The sequence below is a fragment of the Miniopterus schreibersii genome (genome assembly GCF_964146895.1).
Source record: "Miniopterus schreibersii genome assembly, chromosome: 8".
Lineage (NCBI taxonomy): Eukaryota > Metazoa > Chordata > Mammalia > Chiroptera > Miniopteridae > Miniopterus > Miniopterus schreibersii.
This window is the reverse complement of record NC_138109.1, coordinates 74,675,406-74,702,165: the sequence shown is the minus strand read 5'-3', so window position 1 is coordinate 74,702,165 and position 26,760 is coordinate 74,675,406. Positions and strand designations below refer to the sequence as shown.

Genomic DNA, 26,760 nt, shown 5'->3' with positions numbered 1-26,760 from the left:
CCTCATATACCTTTGTAACTCCTCCCTCCTCCCTCCTATCCCTCCTGACCACCACAGCCCCAGAAAACTACTGATCTGTTTTCTTTCACTATAGATTAATTTGCATTACCCAGAATTTAATATTATAGAATCTTACTCTCAGCCTAATTATTTTGAGACTGGTCCATGTTGTTGCATGTAATTTCATTCATTTTTTATTGCTGAGTAGTATTCCACTGTGTGGCTACACCACGATTTGTTCATCATTTCACCATTTGAAGGACATTGGGTTGTTTCCAGCCTGGGGCTATTAAAAATAAAGCTGCTATGAACATTCATCTTTGTGTAAACACATTCCTTCTTTTTTCCCTGGATCCACACACAGGAGTGGGGTGGCTGAATCATAGGGTAGTAGATAGTTAACTTTTTAAGAAGCTACCAAAGTGTTTTTTAAAGTGGTTGTGCCATAGTGCATTCCCGCCACGAGGGTATGAGTGCTTCAGATGCTCCATCCTCACCAATACTCAGTATGGTCAGTCTTTTAGACATTCTAATAGGTATGTAGTGGTAGTCATTGCAGTTTTAATTTGCCTATTAATCATGCTGAATATCATTTCATGTGCTTATTTGTCATCCATATATTTATATATTTTCCTGGTGAATTGTCTGTTCTAATCTTTGCCCATTTTTAATGGATTGTTTTCTTATTATTGAGTTTGAGAGTTTGTTATATATTCTGGATAAAAGTTCTTTATCAGATATATGACTTGCAAATATGTTCTTTCAGATGGTGGCTAGTCTTTTTATTCTCTTAAGAGTAGTCTTTTGAAGAAGATTTAAATTTTGATGAAGTCGAAAGATCAAAATTTTATTTTACGGATCATGGGTTTAATGTCTGTTGAGGACCTTGACAAGTACCCTCAAAACCTGTACACTGTAACCATGGATCACATGATGGCAAGCAATGGTATGGCATAAAAAACCCCACATAGATTAATGGAATAGAAGAGAGAGCCTAGAGATAAACTCACACGTATACATGGTCAATAAATTTATGACAAAGGAGCCAAGAATATACAGTGGGGGAAAGGACAGTCTCTTTAATAAATGGTGTTGGGAAAACCAGACAGCCACATGCTAAGAAAGAAATTGGACCACTATGTCTCTTATACCATACACAAAAATCAACTCAAAATGGATTAAAGTCTTGCCCTGGCCAGTGTTGCTCAGTGGTTAGAGTATCAGCCCAAGCACTGAAGGGTTGCTGTTTGATTCCCGGTCAGGGCACACGCTCCAGGTTGCGGCTCAATCCCCTGTGGGGGGTGTACAGGAAGCAGCCAGTTGATGTTACACTCTCACATTGATTTCTCTCTCTCTCCTTCTCCCTTCTCTCTCTAAAAATCAATAAAAACACTTTTAAAAAAATCTTGTAGGCCATGCTAAGGATTTTTGCTTTTACCCAAAGGTGATGGAAAATCACTAAAGTGTTTTAAAGGGCATGATCAGATTTATATTTCAGAAAGATAACTCTAGTTGCATAAACAGAATGGACTTCAACAAGTACCTTCTTTTAGTCTTTTAGAAAAATTGAATATCATTAATGAATTTTGTAAGTAAGCATCTGTTTCTCAAATCCAAGGCATATAGAGTGGAGGTCAAGATGACGGCATAAACATGGTACTGGGAACCTCCCATAATCACATCAGAATAACAATTAAACTACAGAACAACCATTATTCAGAACCTCCTGAAAGCTAGCTGAACAGACATCCTATAACTAAAGATATAAAGAAGAAGCCACATTGAGACAGTAGGCGGGGTAGAGATGCAAAATGGGTTGGTCCCACCCCATGTGGGGCTGATAAAAATTGGGAGGGATATTTCAGCTGAGGAGGTCCCTCCTGAGGAACCAGAGATCCAAGCCCTACACCAGGATCTCCAGTTCAGGGTTCCAGTCCAGGAAGAGAAACCCCCATAAGTTCTGGCTGTGAAAATCAGCAGGGATGGAGGGCTGCTAGAGTCCCAGGCATGCCTCCACAGACTTACTCTGAATCACAGAAGCTTGAAAGGCACCAGGGATATAGGGGGAGAAAGTGAAATGTCAGGCTTCAGGAGGAGGGCTAGAGGGGCAGCTTTCTCCCAGACAGAAGTGCTGGCAGAGGCGATTGTCCCAACAGAGCCAGCAAACAAGTGCCATAACCTAGTCTCCATCAACCTAACACTGTTTGCCCCACCCTGGTGATTCCCTGAGACACTGCTCCCCCCCCCCCCCCCCAAGCTGTTTCCAGTAGTTTTTCCACACTAACAGCTTGTCTTGGCTCATGCTTTGGACTTCCCTAAAATTTCTCAAACAAGTAGTATTTGGCCTCAAAATACCCCATACCTCTTGCTAAGTGGCCCCAGGCCTGGTACTAGTGGCAGGTCAGCCCTGGTTCACAGGTTGGCTTCTTTCGGACCACCCCAAGCCCAGCACAAGTAGCATATCACTTTGTGGCTAGTGCTGGGTGGCCCTGGGCAGGGCACAGGCAGTGGCTGACTTTGGCCTGCACCTCCTGGGAAGCCCCAGAACCAGCACACCCAGCAGATAGCTCCAGATGATGCCAAAGCTCCACCCAATCACCTCTACAAGTAACACACTCAAGGGGAGGACTCAGAGCCCCACCAAAGCAATTCCTGTTCTGTGGGATTGGCAGATTCTCCACAGTGGTCAAGGCCAGTCCCTGCAGCCAATCATTCTGAAGGTAAATCCTTCCCAATGACCTACCAACAGCAATCAAAGCTAAACTACAGCCCTGACCAGGTGGCTCAGTTGGTTGGAGTGTCTTCCCGTACACCAAAAGGTTGCAGGTTTGATTCTAGTCAGGGCACATATCTAGGTTGTGGGTTCGATCTAGGTTGTGGGTTTGATCCCCAGTTGGGGTGCATATGGGACACAACCAATGTTTTTCTCTCACATTGATGTTTCTCTCTTTCCCTCTCTCTCTAAAAAAATCAATAAAAACATATCCTTGGGCAAGGATTTTTACATAAGCTAAACTACAACAGGAGGGTACACACAGCCCACCTAGAGCACCAAATAAGGCAACCAGGGAGGCTGTGCCACTGGGCCCTTTAGGACACCTACTACATAGGGCCACTCTACTAAGACTGGGAGACTTAGCAGCTCTACCTAATACATAGACACAAATGCAGGGAGGCAGCCAAAATCAGGAGACAAAGAACCATGTCCCAAATGAAAGAGCAGAACAAAACTCCAGAAAAAGAACTAAATAAATGGAAACAAGCAATCTATAAGATGCAGAGTTCAAAACATAGGTAATAAGGATGCTCAGTGATCTCACTGACGATTTTAATAGAGATAGGAAACATATAAAAGAACCAGTCAGAAATGAAGACTATAATAACTGAGATGAAGACTACATAACAGGGAATCAACAGTGGAGTACCATGAAGCAGAGGGTCAATCCAGTGATTTGGAAGATAAGGAAGCAGAAAACACCCAATCAGAACAGAAAAAAAAAAAAGAATCCAAACAAATGAGGATAGTATGAGGAGCTTCTGGGACTTCCAGTATATCAACATTCACATCATGGGGGTTAGGTGGAGAAGAGAGAAAACAAGGAATTGAAAACCTATTTAAAATATAATGATGGCAAGCTTCCCTAATCTGGTGAAGGAAATAGACATACAAGTCCAAGAAGTGCAGAGAGTCCCAAACTAGATGAACCCAAAGAGGACCACACCAAGATTCATCATAATTAAACTCCAAAGGTTAAAGACAAAGAGAGAATCTTAAGGGAAGCAAGAGAAAAGCACTTAGTTACATACAAGGAAGCTCCCATAAGACTGTCAGATGATTTCTCATAAGAAACTTTGCAGGCCAAAAGAGATTGGCACAAAATATTCAAAGTGATAAAAAGCAAGGATCTACAACCAAGATTAGTCTGCTCAGCAAAACTATCATTTAGAATTGAAGGATAGACAAAGAGCTTCACAGACAAGAAAAAGCTAAAGGAGTTTATCACCACCAAATCAGTATTAAAAGAAATGTTAAAGGGTCTTCTTTAAGAAGAATAAATAAAAGATAAAAAATACTACTAATAAAATGGTAATAAATACATATCTACCAACAATTACTAAATGCAGATGGATTAAATGCTTTGATCAAAAGACATATGGTGGCTGAATAAACAACAAAACAAGACCCTTATATATGCTGTCTACAAGAGACTCACTTCAGATCTAAAGACAGATCTGTGTAGACCTAAAGTAAAGGGAGGGAAAAAGATATTTCATGAAAATGGAAATTTAAAATTGGGTAGCAATACATATACAAGACAAAACAGACTTAAAAACAAAGGCTATAGCCCTGGCCAGGTGGCTTAGTTAGTTGGGTAATCGTCCTGTGCACCAAAAAGGCTGTGGGTTCAATTCCTGGTCAGGGCACATACCTAGGTTACAGTTTCAATCCCTAGTTGAGCATGTGTGGAAGTTAACTGATTGATGTTTCTCTCTCTCTCTCCCTCTCTCCCTTCTTCTCTCTCTCAAATCAATTAATAAATAAAAATTTTAAAGAGAAAAAATATTATAATAACTATGTATGGTATCAGGTATTAGTACTAGGTTTATCGGGGTGATTACTTTGTAAGTAATATAAATGTCTAATCACTGGTTTGTACACCTGAAACTAATATAATATTAGTCAACTGTAATTGAAACTCACTTAAAAAAATCCAAGGCATGGGGGAATTGATAACTTACAGTATAGCCTGTGAATGTATTTGAAGATACCTCAAACACTGCTAAATTTAACAGAATAGACAAGCGCCAATTGTTAATTTTTGAAGCAGTATATACATTTTAACGAGGTCAAAGATAATTCACTATAATTAAATTAAAATACAGTTGTTTGTGGATATAACAGCCTATATTTGATTTTTAAAAATGAAAATAATGATCACTTAAAGTAATTCAACTCAAGTGATATCTGGCAGTTGTTCTTGATATATCCAGACATTAAAATCATTGGATAGCTTCTAAAAATACCAGGCCCTTCCCACCAGGTGTTTTAGTGTATTAGATTTGGGAGTAGGGCCTGGGCATTGGATATTTTTTAAGAAGCATTCAAGGCAATCCTAATAAGCAATCACAGGTGACAACCTTCTTAATAATGGTTATAGAATTTGGATGCTAAGTTTCTTCTTGAACACAAACCAGATCAACTACTCAATTGAAATATAATTTAAAATATTTTTAAATTTAAAAAAATAACTGGGGCAAAGCAATATAGCCAAGTGATAGTTTGATACTGTTTTTAAAATATTAGGTTATTCTTTATTTTTATATTTCATGAGCCCATGAGGATTGAGCTGTTTTCTTGGTTCTAAACTAGTGGGGAGTCTAATTTGACTTGTGTAACAACATCCCCTTTTCCCACAAAATTTTAAACTTGCCTGCATCAGTCTGAAAAGTGAGAAAATTGTTTTTATCATTCATTCTGCTTAGAAAAAATAATGAAAAACAAAAGCAGGCTTTCCAAAGTACAAATACCTATGGTGTCTTTCAATAATCTTGTGGTGAGTTAGCCCTACAGAAAGTTCCTATTTTGGGAGGAGCTTTCGCTCTAGAGATAGCCAGCACAGTACAAATGAAATTGGAGGAAGAGGCATATGGAAATGAGGGTAATACATAAGAGGAAAAGCTGCAGAATTTAAAAACAGCAATTTGAGAGTGTTTCAAGCTAAATCTCATTCTAATGATAAAGTTTATTTGGTACTTGATATATGTATGTATGTTTCATTTGGTGTACATTCAAAAACCTTTTGTGAATAAATACTAAGCATTTCAAGGTTATTTTACTTGAATACCATGGCAATATCCTCAAAAATTTTTTGATGTTTCTCACTAATTCCTTCACCCCACCCCTTACCCCAAATCAAAGGAAACTCTGAAAAAGGAAGACGAAAATCTGGTGATCCAAGTAGTCCAGACCCTCAGCAGACTCACTATATTATTGAAGAATGGTCTTAATATATAAAACTGCACAGTTTCCTCCTTTCTAGGAGTGTAAGAAAAAATGAATTTAGCAAGCCAGAGAGCAAAATAAAATATCGGTAAATGTTTAAAAAATTAAAAATTAAGCTTTTTCAACTTACTGTGCAATCTGGGAGTGAGATATCTTGAGCCTTTGGTCAGCACACTCAATAATTTCTTCATATGATGTAACCTTGAAAAAAGAAGCTAAAAAAATTATTCTCCAATAAATTCTAGAATTTTTAAACTTTTTTTTTGTTTTAAATCTCTACAGGTTGAAGTTCAATTATGACTCCCCAGCAATGAAAGTTTTACAATAGGCAAAATGTCTTTCTTATATTTTTGAAAACAGAAATGGAATTATAATGTGTCTATTCATCATGCAGAAAGTGATGTGTCAAAAAATGGACAACTGTAGTGTGTCAACTATGATCCAGCTGTGGACTAGACAAGTGGTGTATGTATCAACCAAGTGATATAGTCCACTTGGTTCAAGTTAATGGAGCTTTTAAAACAGTTTTTATTTACAGTGTATTAAGATATAATTCACATAGCACACAGTTGACCCATTAAAATGCGCAGTTCAATGGCTTTTTGTGCATTCACAGATGGATGCATTCATCATCACCAATCAATCCCAAAGCATTCTCATTACCCCACAAAGAAACCGCCTATCCCTTAGCTGTCATCCCCACTCCCTCCATACCCCCAACCCTGGACAACCACTAATCTGCTTCCTGTCACACATTTTCCCATTCTGGATTTTTCATATAAATGGAATAATATAATATGTGACTGACTGGCTTCTTTCACTTCGCATGGTGTTTTCCAAGGTCATTTATGTTGTAGGACATATCAGTATTTCATTTCCTTTTATTTCCAAATAACATTCTACCATATGGATATGCCACATTTTATATATCCATTCATCAGTTGAATTATTTCCACTTTTTGGCTATTATGAATAATACTGCTATAAACATTTGTGTACAGTTTTTTGTGGACATATGTTTTCATTTATCTTGGGTACATAACTAAGAGTAGAGCTGCTGGATCATACTGTAAAGTTTTTAAAATATAGAATCATATAAAAGTCACTTTTTCAACATTTAATATTATTTTGTATTAGTTTCAGGTGTAAAGCCAAGTAGTTAGATCATATACTTTACAAAGTGTTCCCCTGATATTTCCAGTGCCCACTTGGCACCATACACAGTTATTACAATATTGCTGACTATATTCCCTATGTTGTACTTTACATCCCCATGAGTATTTTATAACTGCCAATCTGTACTTCTCAACTCTGTCACATTTTTCATCCAGTTCTCCAATCCCCCTCCCCTCTGACAACCATCAGTCTGTTCTCTGTATCTATGAGTCTGTTTCTGTTTTGTGTGTTCATTTATATTGTTCTTTAGATTCCACATATAAGTAAAATCACATGGTATTTGTCTTTTCCTAACTTATCTCACTTAGCATAATACCCTCTAGGTCCATCCAGTGTTGCAAATGGTAAGATTTTATTCTTTTTTATTGCTAGGTAATATTCCACTGTACATTTATACCACAGCTTTTTTATCCACTCATTTATTGGTGGGCAGTTGGGTTGCTTCCATATGTTAATGCAGTTTTTAAAAGCAAGCTAGAACACTGGGTTGGCTAGATTTAAAATTACCCTCAAAGTGAAGTAGCAATATTAAGACCTGAAGTTGCTGACAGCAGAAGGATAGATACACACAATGTTCTTTTGCTAACTTTCAGCTGAAAGGCTAATGGGGATAATGTCATTATGAAGTAAAAGGAAATCAATATGAATGTGTTGTATCATCCCTCAGATCCTTTCTAATTCCAAAACTTGATTATTTTAATATTTGGCATAGTTTTTAAAGGACAAATTTCTGTAAGAAAATTTGTACCTTATTTATTAAATTGCCTAAATGTCTTTGATACTTGTCATTTTCTTCAATGAGCCTGGTGCAATGGTCTTCTTTTGACTCTAGAAGATTTCCCAGTTTTGCAATCTGTGGGGAGACATAAGTAAAAATATTAACCTGGAAACAACCATAAAAGCATGAATGCTAAGAACAAATGAGAACTGTGAGCTATACTTTATTCCAATATTCTCTCAAACTGAGTTGTACCATAGGTGAATCAAGAGATGCTATGAACCAACACAGACAACAGTATCATGGTTACCAGAGGGACAGGGGGGTGGTAGGGAGGTAGAAAAGGGTAAAGGGAGTCAAATATATGGTAACAGGAGAGGTGACTTTGAGTGGTAAACACACAATGCAATTTATAGATGATGTATTATGGAATTGTACACTCAAAACCTATATAATTTTATTAACCAATGGCACTCCAATCAATTTAATAAAAAATTTAAAAAGAGATACTGTAGCCCTATCCAGTTTTGCTCAGTGGCCAGAGCATCAGTCCATGGCCTGAAGGGTCCTGGGTTTGGTTCCGGCCAAGGGCATGTAGCTCGGTTGCAGGCTGCATCCCAGTTCGAGGCGCATGTGGGAGGCAGCCAATTGTGTCCCTCTCATATCGATGTTTCTCTTTCCTCCTCTCTCTCCTTTCCACTCTTTCTGAAGAAGCAATGGAAAAAATATCCTTGTGTGAGGATTAAAAATAATAATAAAATCAATCAATAAAAAGAAATGTCATGAGCCAGATCCTACTTAGATTGCATTTAAACTGGATGAGCAGAAATTGTTATTTCAGCTTTTCTCTAATTTAACACTATGAAACAGCTTTGCAAATAATTCAATACCTGTTGGTAAATACAAATACTTGTTAGACCCAACTCTTTTCTTTTTTTAATTTGCCTTTATTGTAGAAAGTATTACAGATGTTCTCCCCCCCCCCATTGGTCCCTTCCACCCCACATTCACCCCACCCTCAGGTCTTCCCCACACCAATGTCTGTGTCCATGGGTTATGCTTATAAACATGTAAGTTCTTTCATTAATCTCTCCCCATCTACTCCCCTACCCCCACCTTCCCTCTGAGATCCCTCAGTCAATTCCATGCTTCTATGTCTCTGGATCTATTTTGTTCATCAGTTTATTTTGTTCATTAGATTCCACATATGAGTGAGATCATGCAGTACTTATCTTTCTCTGACTGGCTTATCTCGCTAAGTATAATATTCTCCAGTTCCCTCTATGCTGTCCCAAAAGATAAGAGATCCTTCTTTTTTATAGCTGCATAGTATTTCATGGTGTAAATGTACCACAGTTTTTTTTATACACTCATCTACTGATGTGTATTTGAGAAGCATGTATATTCTGCAGCTTTGGGGTGGAATGTTCTGTAAATGTCAATTAAATCCATGTGATCTAGTGTATCATTTAGAGTCACTGTTTCCTTGTTGATTTTTTGTCTGGAAGTCCTATCCAGTGCAGTCAATGGGGTGTTAAAGTCTCTTAGTATGACTGTATTGCTGTCGACCTCTCCCTTAAAGTCCTCTAGAAGTTTTTTTTATAAATTTAAGTGCTCCTGTATTGGGTGCACATATGTTTATCAGGGTTATATCCTCTTGTCAGATCGATTCCTTTAGTATTATGTAGTGACCTTTCTTGTCTTTCGTAATGGTCTTCATTTTGAAGTGTATTTTGTCCTATATGAGTATTGCTACCCCAGCTTTTTAAAAATTTCCATTTGCATGGAAAAAATTTTTTCACCCCTTCACTCTCATCCTGTGTGAGTCTTTTGTTCTGAGGCGGGTCTCTTGTTGACAGCATGTATTTGGGTCATGTTTTCTTATCTTCAGCCACCCTATGTCTTTCTATTGGAGCATTTAATCCATTTACATTTAAGGTTATTATTGATACTTATCTACTGCCATTTTAATTCTTTATACCTATGTCTCTCTCTATTTCTACTTCTAATTATAGCAGTTCCTTTATCATTTCCCGCAATGCTGGTTTGGTGGTGATAAACTCCTTTAGCATTTTTTTTTTTTTTTTTTGGTCTGGGGAGCTCTTTATTTCACAATCTAACTTCAATGGTAGTCTTGCTGGATAGAGTAGTCTTGGTTTCAGATCCTTGTTTTCATTACCTTGAATGCTTCATGCCATTCCCTTCTGGCCTGTAGAGTTTCTGACGAGAAGTCAGCTGATAGCCTTATGGGAGCTCCTTTGTAGGTAACAGATTGCTTTTCTCTAGTTGCCTTTAATATTCTCTCTTGGTCTTGAATTATTGGTATTTTAATTTTGATGTGTCTGGGTGTGGGCCTCTTTGTATCCTTCTTGCTTGGGACTCTCTGTGCCTCCTGAACTTGTGTGATTTTTTTCCTTCACCAGGTTAGGGAAGTTTTCTGCCATTATTTCTTCAAACGGGTTCTCTAGCCCTTGCTTATTTTCTACCTCTTCTGGCACTCCTATAATGCAAATATTGTTACATTTCATGTTGTCCCACAGCTCCCTTAAACTGTCCTCCTGTTTTTTAACTGTTTTTTTCTTTTTGGATCTCTGATTTTTTTATATCATCTTCTAATTTGCTGATCCAATCCTTGGCTTCCACTAATCTGCTGTTTATTCCTTCCAATGTATTCTTTATTTCTGCTATGTCATTCTTCATTTCCTTCATAGTTTCCGTATCTTTTTTCATGCTGTTGAGCATCCTTACAATCAGTATTCTGAACTCTATATCTGATAGATTGCTTATCTCCATTTCATTTAGCTCTATTTCTGGAGACTTCTCTTGTTCTTTCATTTGGGGCTTGTTCTTTGGTCTCCCCATTTTGGTTGCCTGTTTGGATTTGTTTCTATGTATTATGTAGACCTGCTAGGACTCTCAGTCTTTTTGGAGGGTCTCTGGTGCAGGTCAATGTCAGACACAGTTCCTGACTGGCCCTGAGTACCTTGTTTGGAGCTATCAACCACCCTCAGCTTGAGGTCTCCTCTGCTGGGGCTGACTGTGGTTGGATAGGACCAAGATGCACACCAGTGTCTGCTTTTTCAAGGCCAGGGTCCAGAAGCAGATCAGGCAAAGACTCAAAGCATTCTGAGGTCCACTTCTGGCTGCAGGCTGATTACTCTGATTCTCTTAATGAGCCTCAGGCTGTAGAAATTCCTCTGGGCACTGTGAGAGGTTTTCCAGCAGGGTGGGGCAATTGCTACCCCCTAGGTAAAAGTTGCTTGGAAGGTAAAAGTCTGCCTGTGAAAAATGTCCTCTGATGTATAGGGAATGACTCAGCACAGGAATCCAGAGGGGTGCCCTCTGAGCTCTATCTCCAAAGCCCACAACCCTTGATTTTCCTCACACAGCTCCAGTCCATTCTGCCCACCCCCTGCTGGAGTCCAAGGTGAGTGGCTGCACACAAAACTTTATGCATTAGCTCTTCAAGAGGGTGCCTGCATTTCTAGCCATCTCTTTCTGGCAGACAGAAACCCAGCTGCTTTTCACAGCCAGATGTTATATGGGCACCTTTCTCAGTTCCGGTGCTCTTGGCCAGGAAGCCCAGCCTAGGGTTTAGGCCCCAGAGTCCTCAGTGGGAACCCCCAGAGCTGAGATCTCCCTCCAGACCTTCAGCTGCTGCCTGTGGGAGGCCAGCCAGCCCTCTGGTGCCTCTGCATTTCCTACCAGTCTCTCTGTGTTCTCCACTTTTCCTCCTTGGTTATGAGGGTGCTCTCCAGCTGGTCTTCAGTTGCAGTTGATTATTCAGGATGGTTTTTCTATATTTTAGTTGTAATTCCAGTTTGGTCTTGGGAGAGTGTCAGTGTAGCTTCCACTCTGTCGGCCACCATCTTTAATTTCCAGCCCCAACCCTTAACTACATTCTTTCCAGATGTAACCATTGTAGACTTGTTTGTTTCTGAGTAAAGCACTGATATTGTGCTTGTCAAATCCTTTTCAGGTTTGATAAATACTCACCTGTATAAATGACTGCCAGTTTTAAAAAAGGTTGAGCTCAATATATGTCATATTCTGACCTATGGTCTACTTTTTATTTGCAGAAAAACCATTAAAAATTAAGAACTGTATTCTAAAAGCGACATCTAGGATAATCAGAAAGGGGTGTGCACAAATTTCTTTATCAGTTACCTTAATTTTCAAAGCAATTATAGAAGAAAAAGGTCAGAAATGTTCCAATTAAATAACAATGTTAGGAATGGCCATCAATCTTCTAATGTTTTAAATATACTTACATGTCTGTAGTGAAATAACTAGAGGAAGCAAAGGCAAGGCAAATTTGTTGTAGAAATAGCAACTAATTTGTTTTTCTTTCCTATGTAAATGAAGCAATGGGTTGGGATTTCATTTGACTGCAAACCTTATTTAAGGTAGGGAGTACAGATATCATTACTTCAACTTAACAGATGAAACCTAGGTAGAGAGAATTTAAAAGATTTTTGAAAGGATGTGTCTAGAAGTAGAAAATATTTATCACCCATTACCATAAGGCTTTTCTATTCTGTGCCTTTGCATGTCATCTCCTTCTGGAGGGTCGCGTTCCACTCTTAGCTTTACAAAACTCATGAAGTGAAGCAACATGGAATTTACTGAAGCAACATGGAATTCCTCCTCACGTCTGTTTTTCATTATAGACTTCATGGCATATTTTGAATTTCTTTAAGGGTTTTTCAGATCAAAGTAATAACCCTTATAAGATCTCAGATTAAAGAAAGAAGAGCAAAAGATTTCTAAAAATATAATTATTTTTGAGATAAAGGGATAGCTCTTTAAAGCAGTTTTTGGATTATAATAAAAGGAACCTAAAATTTTAAGTTTCTGCTAACGAGTGTAAAGTTTAACAGCTTTAAGGGTATAATGGACATACAATAAACTGCAGATTTTAAAGAGTACAATTGGATAAGTTTTTACATATACATGCAACTATGAAACCATCATCACACTCCATCGCTGCCCTTCCCACCAAAGTTTCCTCTAGCCTCTTGGTAATCCCTCCCTCCTGTCTGCCTGTCTTCTGTGACTCCCACACTATGCTAGCCCAGGCTAATGCTCATCTGCTTTCTGTCACCATTGATTAGTTTGTATTTTCTAGAGTTTTATATAATGAAACCAACAGCATTTACTATTGTCTGGCTCTTTCACTCAGCATAATTATTTTGAGATTCATCCAGGTTGCTTGTGTGTAAGTAGTTCATCTCTTTTTTTTTTTTTTTTTTTTAAACAAGTATGTCATTGTATGTTTATCCATTCATCTGTTGTAGACATTTGAGTTCCTTTCAGTTGTTGGCTATTACAAATAACACTGCTAGGGACCTTCATGTACAAATCTTTGTATAAACATATGCTTTCATTTCTCTTGGGTAAATACCTAGGACTAGAATGATGGTAGATGTACATTTAACTTTTTAAGAAACTGCTGAAATGTTCTCCAAAGTGGTTGCACCATTTTATACTCCCACCAGCAGTGTATGAGAGTTGCAATTGCTCTACATCCACACCAATCCCTGGTATGGTCGGTCTTTTTTTTTTAGATCAGGAGGTGAAAGGTTCAGCATAAACATCCATGGGGTTGAAGCTAGAGAGGAATTCACACCCTCCTCTAGGGCAAGGATTCTATTGAGATATTGGCTATTCCCCCAAACATTCCTTCCCAGCTTTCACTCAACTGGAACACTCACTTTGTCCTCAACTCCCAAGTTAACATCTTCCTCCATACCTCATGGGTTCCACTGACTGATCAAACTGTGATGTTTGTTCTCCACTCTCCCAGCTACACGTTCCTGAACTATGTCCCCTTCAAAGTTGTCCCACTTCCCCAAATCCCAGGAATGTATTTTGTCCCATCTTTTAAAAAAAAATCTTTTGACCATCTTCACTTATTTCCTCCACCACCCCCTACAACCACCTGTTCTCTGTATGTGAGCTTGTTTTTGTTGTTTTGTGTTTTAGATTCCACATATAAGAGAAATCATATGGCATTTATCTTTCCTATTTCACTTAGCATAATGACCATGTAGGTGATATGGTAGTTCTATTTTTAATTTTTGAGGAATCTTCATACTGTTTTCCATAGTGGCTGTACCAGTTTACATTCTCACCAACAGTGTACAAGGATTCCCTTTTCTTCACATCCTTGCTAACACTTATTTCCTGTCTTTAAAAAAAAAAAAAAATTCTTTATTGTTGAAAGCATTACAGCTGTCTCCACTTTCCCCCCATTGTCCTGTCTTCTTTATAATGGCCATTCTAACAGGTGCCAGGTGATACCTCATTGTGGTTTAATTTGCATTTCCCTGATGATTAATGATGTTGAGCATCTTTTCATGTACCTGTTTGCCACCTATATGTCTTACTTGCAAAAATGTCTACTCAGATCTTCTGCCTATTTTTAACTGAAAATTTCTTTTTTTGCTCTGAATTGTATGAGTTCCTCATATATTTTGGATATTAACCCCTTGTCAGACACGATTTGCAAATATTTTCTCCCGTTCACTAGGTTGCCTTTTCATTTTGTTGATGGTTTCCTTTGCTGTGCAGGAGTTTTTTAGTTTGACGTAGTCCCACTTGTTTATTTTTTGCTTTTGTTGCTTTTACTTTTGGTCTCAGATTTAAAAAATCATCACCAAGACCTATGTCATAGGAACTTACCGCCTATGTTTTCTTCTAGGAGTTTTATGGTTTCGGATACTATGTTCAAGACTTTAGTTCATTTTGAGTTGATTTTTGTGTATGGTATAAGAAAGATAGTGTTCCAGTTTCATTCTTTAGCATGTGGTTGTCCAGTTTTCCCAAAACCACTTATTAAAGAGACTGTCCTTCTCCCCACTGTATATTCTTGGTCCTTTTTTTTAAACTTACTGACCACATATGTGTGGGTTTATTTCCGGGCTCTCTATTCTATTCCATTGATCTATGTGTTTCTTTTTATGCCAATATCATACTGTTTTAATTACTACAGCTTTGTAACAGAGTTTGAAATCACGGAGCATGATGTCTCTAGCTTTGTTCTTCTTTCTCCAGGTTGCTATGGCTATTTGGAGTCTTTTGTGCTTTCATACAAATTTTAGGATTTTTTGTCCCATTTCTGTGAAAAATGCCATGGGAATTTTGATAGGGATTGCATTGAACTGCTTTGGATAGCATGGAAATTTTAATATTAATTCTTCCAATCCATGAGAATGAAATATCTTTCCATTTATTTGTATCTTCAATATCTTTTGTTCATTATTTTTATTATACATTCTAATAGTTGTGCAGTGCTATTCATTGTGGTTTTAATTTACCTCTTCATGATGAGTATTTTTTCATGTTTATTTGCCATCCATGTATCTTCTTAATGAAGTGTCTGCTAAAATCTTTTTTGCCCACTTTTTATTTATTTTATTATTTTGTGTTAGTTTCAGGTGTAAAGTACAGACAGCCAGATACTTTACAAAGTGTTCCCCTGATATTTTCCAGTACCCACCTGGAACTACACATAGTTATTACAGTATTATTGACTATATTCCCTATGCTGTACTCTACATTCTCATGACATTTTTGTAACTACCAAGCTTTACTTAATCCCTGCACCATTTTCACCCTGTCTGCAAACCCCCCTCCCCTCTGGCAACCATCAATTTGTTCTCTGTATCTTATGAGTCTGTTTCTGTATGGTTTACTCATTTGCATTGTTTTTTATTCCATGTATAAAGTGAAATTATATTTGTCTTTCTCTGACTGATGTCACTTAGCATAATACCCTCTAGGTCTGTCCATGCTGTGAAAAATGGTAAGATTTTTTTTTTATGTTTTGCCCACTTTTCAAATTGGGTTATTAATTTTATTATTATAAGTAGAGTTGTGAGGGTTCTTTACATATTCTTATTTAAAATATGTCTTTATTGATTTTAGAGAGAGAGGAAGGGAGAGGGAGAGAGATAGAAGCATCAATGAGAGAGAAACATCTATTGGCTGCTTCCTGCATGCCCCTCACCAGGAATCGAGCCTGCAACCTGGGCATGTGCCCTGACCAGGAATTGAACTGGTGAGCTCTTGGTGAAAGGGTCAATGTTCAACCACTGAGCAACACTGGCCAGGCTCTTTACATATTCTTGATACTCTTTCCATATTCTTGATACAAGTTCTTTACCAGATCCGTAACTTGCAAATATTTTCTACCAGTTTGTGGCTCATCTTTTCATTAAGAGCTCAATATTTTAAAGTTTAAAAAAAATATTTCAAAAGAGAAAAGTTTTGGAAGACAGTCTATTAAAGTTAAATCACTGAAAAAAATCTAAAATGTTTTCATGAATGCACACCAAAAACCTCCTAGGTTTTTAGCATGACACTCATGTGTGGTTTTCACCTTGCTTAGTGCTTTGATTTTGGCACCCTCTTTGCCTCCAGTGAACACCTCAGCTCTCTTGGAGAAACCCTTCCCTTGCCTCTCCCAACTCCCCAAGTCAGTGCCCATATTTAAGTGAAGGTAGAAGAAATCATAGACTTGGAGACAAGGTAAACTGAAGAAAAAGCAAAAAATCTTTAGATGGGTACCCGGCCCAGGAATATGTTACTCTACAGATTTAAATCACCTTGGCTTGAAAGCAGTCTGGACTCTGCATATAGCATAGTGGATGTTATTTAGTCTGTCACGATTCTTATTTTTTGAAAATATAATGCATCTGTTAAAATCTGTGTTAAATGAAATTGTTAAAATCTGCATGAGAGACTGTCTCAGAGATACAATTAGCAAAAGCAACATACTGAAAGATGCTCCATCTTACTATAAGGATAAATTAGAAGGGTAATTGTTTAGAAAAATTTCAAGTGATAATACTTAATGTTGGTATGGTGTTTGGTGAAACAGTATCACTAACACACTGATACCTGCAAGGTAAAGTTCTACTCTTTTGGAAATTCACATGCATATTTATAGCTTTAAAAGCAGTAACCACATTTCTGTAATTTATTCTAAGAAAATAACCTACAAAGGAAAAGCCTCTCCAGATAAAAGCAGAATGATCCCAAATATCAAACAAGGTGAATAGCTAAAAATTATTGTATTTCCACTCTGGAATATTATGCAGCCATTACGAATTATATACAATCTATAGGGATAGCATAGTAACATGCAAAATGTGTGATATAGTAATTAAAACAAAATTTAAGAGTTTATAGACACTAAAATTTCAATTCTGTAAAAATAAGTGAACAAAAACTGGCTGTGTCTGAAATATTCTAGTATGAGCTATGATTCATTCATGTTAAAATACTATACAGGAGTGAAAGTGAATAAATTACAGCTATACCTACCACAGGAATCAATCTTGGAATTATAAGGTTGAGGAAGAAAAAACTTAGAAAAGGACATACAAAATACAATTTTAAGTGACATGCAAAACAATATTATATATTATTTGCCCTGGCCAGGCGGCTCAGTGGGTTGGAGTGTCATCCCGTACACCAAAAAGGTTGTGGGTTCGATTCCTGGTCAGGGCACATAAGTAGGTTGTGGGTTCAATCCCTAGTCAGGGAGTGTACAGAAGGCAACCAATTGATGTTTCTCCCCTACATTGATGTTTTTTTCTCTCTCTCTCCCTTCCTCTCTGTCTAAAAATCAGTGAACATATCCTCACGTGAGGATTAAAAAATAAAAAAAAAAAACACTCATCTACTGATGGGCCCTTGGGCTGTTTCCAGATCTTAGCTATTGTAAATAACGCTGCTATGTACATAGGGGTACATATATTCTTTTGATTGATGTTTCAAGATTCTTAGGATATACTCCTAGAAGTGGGATCACTGGGTCAAAAGGCAGCTCCATTTTTAATTTTTTGAGGAACCTCCATACTGTTTTCCATAGTGGCTGCACCAGTCTGCATTCCCACCAGCAGTGCACTAGGGCTCACCTTTCTCCACACCCTCGACAGCACATGCCATTTGTTGATTTGTTGATAGTGTGAAGTGATACCTCATTGTGGCTTTAATTTGCATCTCACTGATGATTAGCAATGTTGAGCAGTTTTTCATATGTCTCTTGGCTGTCTGTATGTCTCTTTGAAGAAGTGTCTATTCAGGTCCTTTGCCCATTTCTTAATTGGATTGTCTGTCTTCCTCTTGTTGAGTTGTATGACTTCTTTGTACACTTTGGAAATTAGCCCCTTAACAGAAGTATCCTTGGCAAACATGTTCTCTCATATTGTGGGGTTCCTTTGTATTTTGAGGATTTCTTTTGCTGTGCAGAAGCTTTTTAGTTTGATGTAGTCCTATTTATTTTTTCCTTTGTTTCTCTTGCCCTAGGAGATCTATTGGTGAAAATTCCACTACATGAGATGTCTGTGACTTTACTGCTTAGGTTTTCTTCCAGGGTTTTTATGGTTTTGCAACTTACATTTAAGTCTCTTATCCATTTTGAATTTATTTTTGTGTATGGAGTAAGTTGGTGATCTAGTTTCATTTTTTTTGCATGTACCTGTCCAATTTTCCCAACACCATTTATTGAAGAGACTGTCTTTACTCCATTGTATGCTCTTGCCTCCTTTGTCACATATTAATTGACCATAATGGTGTGGGTCGATTTCTGGGGTCTTTGTTCTGTTCCATTGATCTATGTGTCTCTTGTTGTACCAATACCACACTGTTTTGATTACGATGGCTTTGTAGTATAGTTTGATATCCAATAAAGTGACCCAACTCTGTGGATAAAAAAGCTGTGGGACATTTATACCATGGAATACTATGCAGCTGTAAGAAAGAAGGATTTCTTACCCTTTGGGGCAGTATGGATGGACCTGGAGAATATTATGCTAAGTGAAATAAGCCAGGCAGAGAAAGGCAAATATCCCATGATCTCACTTATATGGGGAATCTAAAGAACATAACAAACTGATGAACGAAGTAGATTCAGTGACATAGAAGCATGGAACAGACTGACGAATCTCAGAGGAAAGGTAGGGGTGGGTGTGTGGGTGTGGAGAGATTAACCAAAGAATTTACATGCATATATGCATAACCCATGGACACAGACAATAGTGTGGTGAAGGCCTTGGGTGGGGAGTTGGTGTGGGGTGGAAGGGGTCAAGAGGGAAAAAAGGGGACATCTGTAATATTTTCAACAATAAAGTAAAATAAAATAAATGTCACTCCCCTCCTCAAAAATAAATAAACAAACAAACCAACCCAACAATATTATACATTGTGTAGAGATAAGTATCTATGCAGGAAAGGTAAATCCCAGATTAAGGATAATAGTTACCACTGGGTGGAGGGGCCACAGGGGGCTTGAATTACAATCATACTTTTTAACCTGGGTGGTAGGTACATGGATATTTGTCATATTAGCTTAAATATAGTTTGGTGTAAAATATTTTGAATAAATATTTTTAAAGATAGCATCACAGCCCTTACATACATGGAGATAAGAAACAAGGTCTAACAAGACCTCCCTACCCCTGGGTGTTTGAGGGCTGAGAGCATGTGCAACAGCATGTTCTCCTACCTCCCCAGCTCTCCTTCCCTATGGGGCCTGCCTATGTGAGCTAGAGCACGTAGCACAGACACAGACCCAAGGAAGTTGTGATGGACCTTGCCACTTATCTGGAGAAGCTGGCTCCACGGGCAGGGCAGGGTTAGGCAGAGGAAGAGCACCCGTGACTGGCCTGTCCACAGCCACACATACTTGACCACAGTAGAGAAGGAAGTCCTCCTAAAAGCTGCTCTTATGAATGGCAGGCACCGAGAGGCAGAGGAGCTGGCTGGCTGCTGGTACTGGATGAGATTCACAGTCCAGGTGGGACTGCTCAGTCATGAAGTCCCCCAGAGGAGTATTTCTCTACAGTCCCTCTGTATTCTAGATTTGTAGACATAGTTCCACGTTAATAATATATTAACTTGCTCTGACATATTATGAGGCACTGAAATGTGAATCACTGAAAAAAAAACAGTGAGGTCCACACATCTTGTATTAGCTTCCTATTGCTGCTGTAACAAATGACCACAAACTTAGTGGCTTAAAACAACATAAATTTATCACCTTCCAGTTCTGTAGGGTAGAAGTCTGCCGGGGTCTCACTCAGCTGAAGTCAAAGCATCAGCAGGGCTGTGTTCCTTTCTGGAGGCTTTAGGGGAGACTGTCCAGTTTCTGAAGGCTGCCCACATTCCTTGGCTTGTGACCCTTTCCCCCATCTTCAAAGCCAGCAGTGTTGCATCTCTGACATTCAGTGGTCACATCTCCCTCTGACATGGCTGGATACATGTGACTAGACTGGGCCCTTCTTGATAATCCTGGATAATCTCACTCCACATCTCAAGCCCTTGATTTAAACACATTTGCAAATTCCTTTTGCCATGCTCTGGAACCAGGGTGTGGACATCCCTGGGAGGCCACTGCTGTGTGTACCACACACCTCTAGGAGGATCTACGAGGCCTCTATCACTTGAGGTGCAAGTGGCTTGGCCACACAATCGAGATATTTGGCTCTATCTTCCAGGATCCCTAAGCTTTTGCTTGCATTAACACTTTTTTCCTCAAATGGGTTTTCTCACACTGTTAACGTCAATTGCAGAAGTGTGTCAAAGTATAAATAACATTCACTGTGACAGTGGATGTATGTCATCAGTATGATCAGCCTTGGGGATTGGGATAGCTGACTGCTGACTGATTTCCCAATTCTTTACACTAAGGTTTTGAGATTGAATACATATAAAAAAATATAAATAAAAACCAAATAATTAAAGCAGAATGTAAGAAGAGGTGAAGACGAACATGCAGCTATGAAGACAGTGAAGCCTATGGTGCCATGTATTTGGCACTAAAGTTTCTGGTCAGTTACAAGGTTTTTCACTGTTCATTATTCACGCAGTGAAAAAGCAGCTGTTTCTAAGAAAAGCTTTCGCAGTAGGCCTGAGACTCAGAAGAAGTTCTCGTCCAAGCAGCACTAAGGGAAACAACAATCTCTCTGTAGTAAATGGAGCAAGATGTTCCTAAGATTGTTGAGGACAGAGTACCAAAGCACAACTCAGGAAAAGCAATTGTGTGAGGGCCAAGGCAGGGTCCCCAGCAGCAGCTTTCCAAGAACGAACACGATCCAGGTTGTGACTCTTTATTAAGTAGTGAAATGAATTTATGACCGACACACACACAAAAATGAAATAGAACAGAATAATAAAACCCGTGTTTCTTCGGTGTCGGGGCATATGTATATTTGATGGAGATGTAAAATGTATGTTTATTGTGGGTGACAACCAGAGGGCTGAAAGGGACTGCACAGATAACCCCTCAGAGATCAGGAGTGCTTAAACAAGTTCTTGCTAAGAGTTGGTCAGCAGATAGACTGACGTTATATTCTCCAACAAGGGTCTACAGTTCAAATATTGTTTCTTGCCCTGGCCTAAGAATAGGATTTAGAGAAATCAAAACTGAGAAGGCGAGGAATAGGGTCAGGGCATCAGAAGAGTGCCCAGAATGCTTGAGAGAACAAGAAAACAGATGCCGAGACTGACTTCCTGTGGGAACTGAGGTTCCGCCGGCCTGGATGGCCCTCCCACCTGTGACCTGAGTTTTAATGGATCCAGACTCTTCCTCAGGTTGGTCAGTGGCCCAGAGGCCCTGCAACTCTAAACTCTCCAAGTCCAGGAATGGTGGGTATCTTTCATAGTTCAGAGGGACCATGAGGCACTGGGTTGTAGTGTTCTTTTGGCTCAGAACATTTTTCCTAGAGTTAGTAATTTTCTGCTTTGCAAAATACTTGTTTTCTTATTTTTATGACTATAGCAGATAAATATGAAAATAAAAAGAATACACTAGCTTTGAGTATTTCTTTACAAGTTAACAAACATAACTTTAGAGGGTACCAAAATAATAAATTAGGTAAATGTTTTGTATAATATATAAAGTGCTATAGTGAAGTGGTATGTTTTGGGATAGTATTTTAGATTTTAATCTTCATGTATTCTATAATAATGGCTAAAGGATATCTTTTATAATACTGGTTAAAGAATATCTTATTTTTATAAAAAGGTCCCTATTTTACTAAAGATGGGATCTAGGAGGAACTTGAGGGATCATTACAATAAGCCCAACTTGAACCCTGCACATCACACTGGTGACTGGACTCTTTGTTTCCTCTAAACAAATCCCAGGCTTTGGTGTACCTTATCAAGAGCATCTAAGACTAGGAGACAGTTTGCACTCAACAGTTAAACACCCAAAATGCTAGAGTCAGCCAGAAGGCAAAGGTGGGTCACCTGGTCTCAGGAGGTGAGTGAAGCCAACAGTAGAATCAGAATTGTGAATCAGAACTGAGGACACGGGGTCAGAAGGACCACAAGAAAACCCTATGACAAAGCATCAAAGGAGTGTTGAGCCATCAAATTTAGCCCCAGGAGACCAAGTAGTTTCTTAGAGAATGAGGAGTGAGCCTTCTGGAGCACACTTCTGCATTTCAAAAACAAAGAACAAAAACAAATCCCTTTTTATTTTTGGAAAATTCAAAACACATACAAAAGTAGAGTAGTGTAATGAACCTCCCATCACTTCAACAATTATCAACATTTTCCCATTATTTTTCCATCTGTCTCCAACCACCAGTCTCCCTCCCCCCCACCACCAACTTTTTATTTTCCGGGAGTATTTTAAAGCAAACCTAATCATCATATTAATTCACTCATATAAATACTTTTTAACATGTATCACTAAGAGATAAGAAGCTTTTAAAAACACAATACCATTGCCACATCTAATAATAATTTTTAATATTATTAAATACCCGGACTGTGTTCAATTTTCTACTATGACCTCACAAATATCTTTTCATCGTGGGTTTGTTCAAATCAGGATCTACACAGGTTTCACAGACTGCATTTGGTTGATTTGTTTCTAACCTTTTAGTCTATAACAGCTTTTCCTCTCCCTCCCTGTCCTCATGCCAATTGTTTACTGGTTAGAATTTTTCACATTCTGGGTGTTTTCATGGTGTCATTTAATGTTTCTTTATCCACTGTCAGCTGGTAGCCAGGACTAGCGGCTGGCTGTCAGATCCAGTTGTTTTGGTGAGACTACTTCAGAGATGCTGTGTGCGTCCTCCTGCATCATGCGAGGGGGCCCAGGTCTGCCAGCCTCACCTCTAGTGGGGTTGAGATTGATCAGTGGGCTCAGGTGTTTGTCAGTCTGACCCATTCATTAAATGCTCCCTGTCTTCAGTTTAAAGGTTTTAAAGGCCATTATAATTGCCTAGATTCCTTATTTTATTCAAGGGTGCAAAATATAATTTTATAAATGTATCTTTTCTTGTGTTTTTCAATAGCTTACATTCTTCAGTGAAGAAGTCTCCTTCGTCGATTATTTGGTTTCTCTGAGATAGTTTGTACAAGACAGACTGTGGCACATTTTAAAAGTGACACAGTATGTCTGACACTTTCCCATTTGTGCCCTTTTTCTCATTCCAGCTTCCCAGTGCTGGGAAGATGAAGGTCCACACTCATCCTCTTTAACGCCTGAAGCACAGAACTGCTAATGAATAACAGAATTTTCTGAGCGTGCTCCTCTTACATCCCAGTGCTCAAACTTCACTCGTCTTCAAGGCCCAACTCCCGGCCCCTCCACAAAGTCCTCCATGATTCTCCCACTTGGACATCACCTGTTCCTCCAAGCCCCAGTCATCCCACAAACACCTCCTCTCTCAGATGCTAGTCACTGTATCTTTTTAAGAAACTTCCCCTTTACTCTTTGTAAATAATTTTTTATGTATTTTATCTTCTTGCCTAGACTCCTTAGAAGCAGGGCTATGTTTGACTTAGCTTTCTATCTCCATAGTGACTAGTGTTTCTTAACCATTTGTGGGAAGTCAATACAGTAAGTACTTATTTGATGAAAAAATTAATGAATTAGAAAAGAAGAAACCTTTAAGCCTTCATAGCACTGAACTTTTTCTTCTTTTAAAGATGAATGGGGCTTTCTTGGGTCCTCTCTTCCAAGATGACCAAGAAAAGAAGGAACAATGGTCGTGCAAAAAAGGGCGACATCCATGTGCAGCCTATTCACTGCACCCACTGTGCCCGATGTGTGCCCAAGGACAAGGCCATTAAAAAGTTCCGCATTCGAAATAGTAGCAGCCACAGCCACAGCCATTAGGAACATTTCCGAAGCAAGTGTCCTCAATGTCTATGCCCTCCCCAAGCTCTATGTGAAACTACATTACTGTGTGAGCTGTGCCATTCACAGCAAGGTGGTCAGGAATCCTCCTCCTGAAGCTCAAAAGGACCCAACACCCCCACCTGATTTGGACCTGCAGACGCTACCCCATGACCGCCATCAAAGCTCATGTAAGGAGCTAAATCCTAAGGACTAAAGAAAAGTTCTCTGGAAAAAAATAAAATGGAAATTATGTTTAAAAAAAAAAGATGAATGGGTATGTTATAAATTTAGTATATATGCTTTTTTTAATAACTTAGAAATATGATAGACTTCTTTAATTAACTGCTATTAAAAATAATTTACGTTAATTAACCTCCTTTTCATTGTAGTGGGATCCAATTTGATTGTAACTCTGTAACTATTATAATCTTAGCTACTAAGATCATATTTTCATTTTCTTCTAACATATTTTTCCTGTTTTATCTGCCTTTATTTTTTTCATCTTTATTGAGACATAACTGGCATATAACATTGTGTAAGTTTAAGGTATACAATTTGTTGATTTGATAAACCTGTATACTACAAAATGATTACCACCATTCTACTAGCTAACACCTCCATTAAGTTACATAATTACCATTTCTTTTCAGTGATGACTTTATCTTTAGATGCCATCTAAAATAAACTATGAGTGCTGTTTCCCTAAGCACCCCTTAATCATGGTTGTTGTAAACAGTTATTGCACCCTAGCTGGTCTGGCTCAGTTGTTAGAGCATTGGCCCTCTCACTGAAGGATCCCAGGTTTGATTTCTGGACAAGGGCACGTACCTGGGTTTCAGGTTCACCTGAGGGTATTTTTTCCATTGCTTTTCAAAGAGAGTGGAAGGGAGAGATGATGTGAGAGAGATACATCAATTGAGGATTAAAAAAAAAAAATTAACAGCTATTGCTGTAAGAATGGTGGTAGCATATGCAACAATGTAAATAAGCTTCATTCACTATGAATAATTACACACATCTTTTATTTCTACATTTTCAAAGAAATTAATCTGATTAGTCTTAACAGAAGTGTTAGATGAGACATTATGTAAAATTTCAAAACCTGAAAATGCAAACTTCATTTCTATACTTTGTGGGTGAATAATACTGCCACAATGCCAGTATGTTACCATTTTAATAAGCAAATATTTTGTAGGCCGATAATTTCATAAACTTGTTAATTAAATGGTGCTATGTATAAAAATGATAGCAAAGCAACAAAAGTTTTTCTTACCAAGATATTAAGCTCTTCATTTAGACTGTGGTACTTATCCAGTTTGGCTCCCAACAAGGTAGGTACATCTCTGACGTTCTTGGCTTCATTTGAATCAAAGTCTGTAACCTGTGATTAAATATTTGTGCTCACTTCTAATACTTTCACATTCCTTTGAGTATTTGAAAATAAATACTTTATTAGTGAAACAATCAAAGAGATTTTCAGTGGCTAGAATAATAGAAGTATGTATAGAATTTAGAGCTAGAAGGATTTAAATAAATTTACCAAAAGAATATAAGTATGTGAAATTGTATTTTTGTAAGTTGAAGACAGCACATAGTAAATGTTAAACTCACGTCAACAACCTGATCTTGAAATGCTTTTTCATTAGCAATTAACTCTCTGAAAGTTGCGATTCTGTCTTTATGTTTCCGTAGCTAAGAAAAAAGGCATTTTATATTTCAGAGAATGAAAAGAAATTAAACTACATTCTATAACACTTACAATAAAATCATCAAATCATGCATAGTCCAATGCCTTATCTCCAAAAGATACACTGTTTTTACAGCTCTTATTCAGAAAAGAGTTCACACAGTAGGCCTGAGGCACTATCCTCAGAAAGGCCTGCTAGCCAGGTTGCTCCCTTACTGTATCAGGAAGCTTGGATTGTGGGAGGGTTTCCATCATTCCCTGATATGAATGGTTCATTGTGCCTAACAAAGAACGTGGTTTATGCTGAACACCTCTTTCCATCTGGAGGGTCTGTAATTTTGGTAGGTGTTAGGCAGAAGAAGGTGCCTATGGGAACAGCCCCCAGTAAAAACCCTGGGCACTGGTCTCAAATGGGCTTCCCTGGTAGACAACATTTTACACGTGTTGTCACAACTCACTGCTAAGGGAATGAAGCACATCCTGTGAGACTCCATGGGGAGAGGACTCTTGAAACTCGAACCTGGATTCCTCTGGACTTTGCCCTATGCACCTTTGCCCTTTGCTGATTTTGCTCCGTATCCTCTCACTGCAATAACACATCATAGCTGTGGGTACACTGTATGCCCTAGAGTCCTAGAGAATCAATTATCCTAAAGATGGGTTTGGGATCTCCAGGGAGCTTAGACTAATATTCCATTGTTTTTACAGTTAGGCTATTAAAATTCTTCCTTAAAGAAAAACAAACAAAAACAAGGCAACTTTTTCTAGATACAGTTTATAATCATTCCTTATTTGTTCATTTGTTCCTTCAGTATAACAATAAATCTAAATATTCAAACTTCTCCAAGTATCAGTGAAGTAAAATGTGGTGCACAGAATATTTTTTTTATTATGAACAATTTCCAATATTTTTAAAAAATAGAAAAGAAACTTTAATGTAACTATCACCTAGCTTCAGCTCCTAATAGCTAATGGCCAACCTTGTATCATTTATGTTCCCAACCACTTCCTTTCTTCTCCATCCC

The 26,760-nt window shown here is 38.3% G+C and overlaps 1 protein-coding gene across 4 annotated transcripts in view; it reads right to left on the bottom strand.

The window, feature by feature from the left end:
- CAGE1 (cancer antigen 1) overlaps positions 1-26,760 on the bottom strand; it is a 56,520-nt gene that overhangs the window by 6,838 nt on the left and 22,922 nt on the right. For 2 of the 4 annotated variants that reach the window (XM_081144030.1, XM_081144031.1), the window contains exons 8-11: positions 25,660-25,740; positions 25,322-25,429; positions 7,929-8,033; positions 6,135-6,205 (exon numbers count right to left, since the gene is read on the bottom strand). In XM_081144030.1, coding sequence (XP_081000156.1) covers positions 6,135-6,205; positions 7,929-8,033; positions 25,322-25,429; positions 25,660-25,740 — 365 coding nt within the window. The remainder of the gene's footprint in view (positions 1-6,134; positions 6,206-7,928; positions 8,034-25,321; positions 25,430-25,659; positions 25,741-26,760) is intronic. The other 2 variants (XM_081144033.1, XM_081144032.1) reach the window with 1 other exon arrangement.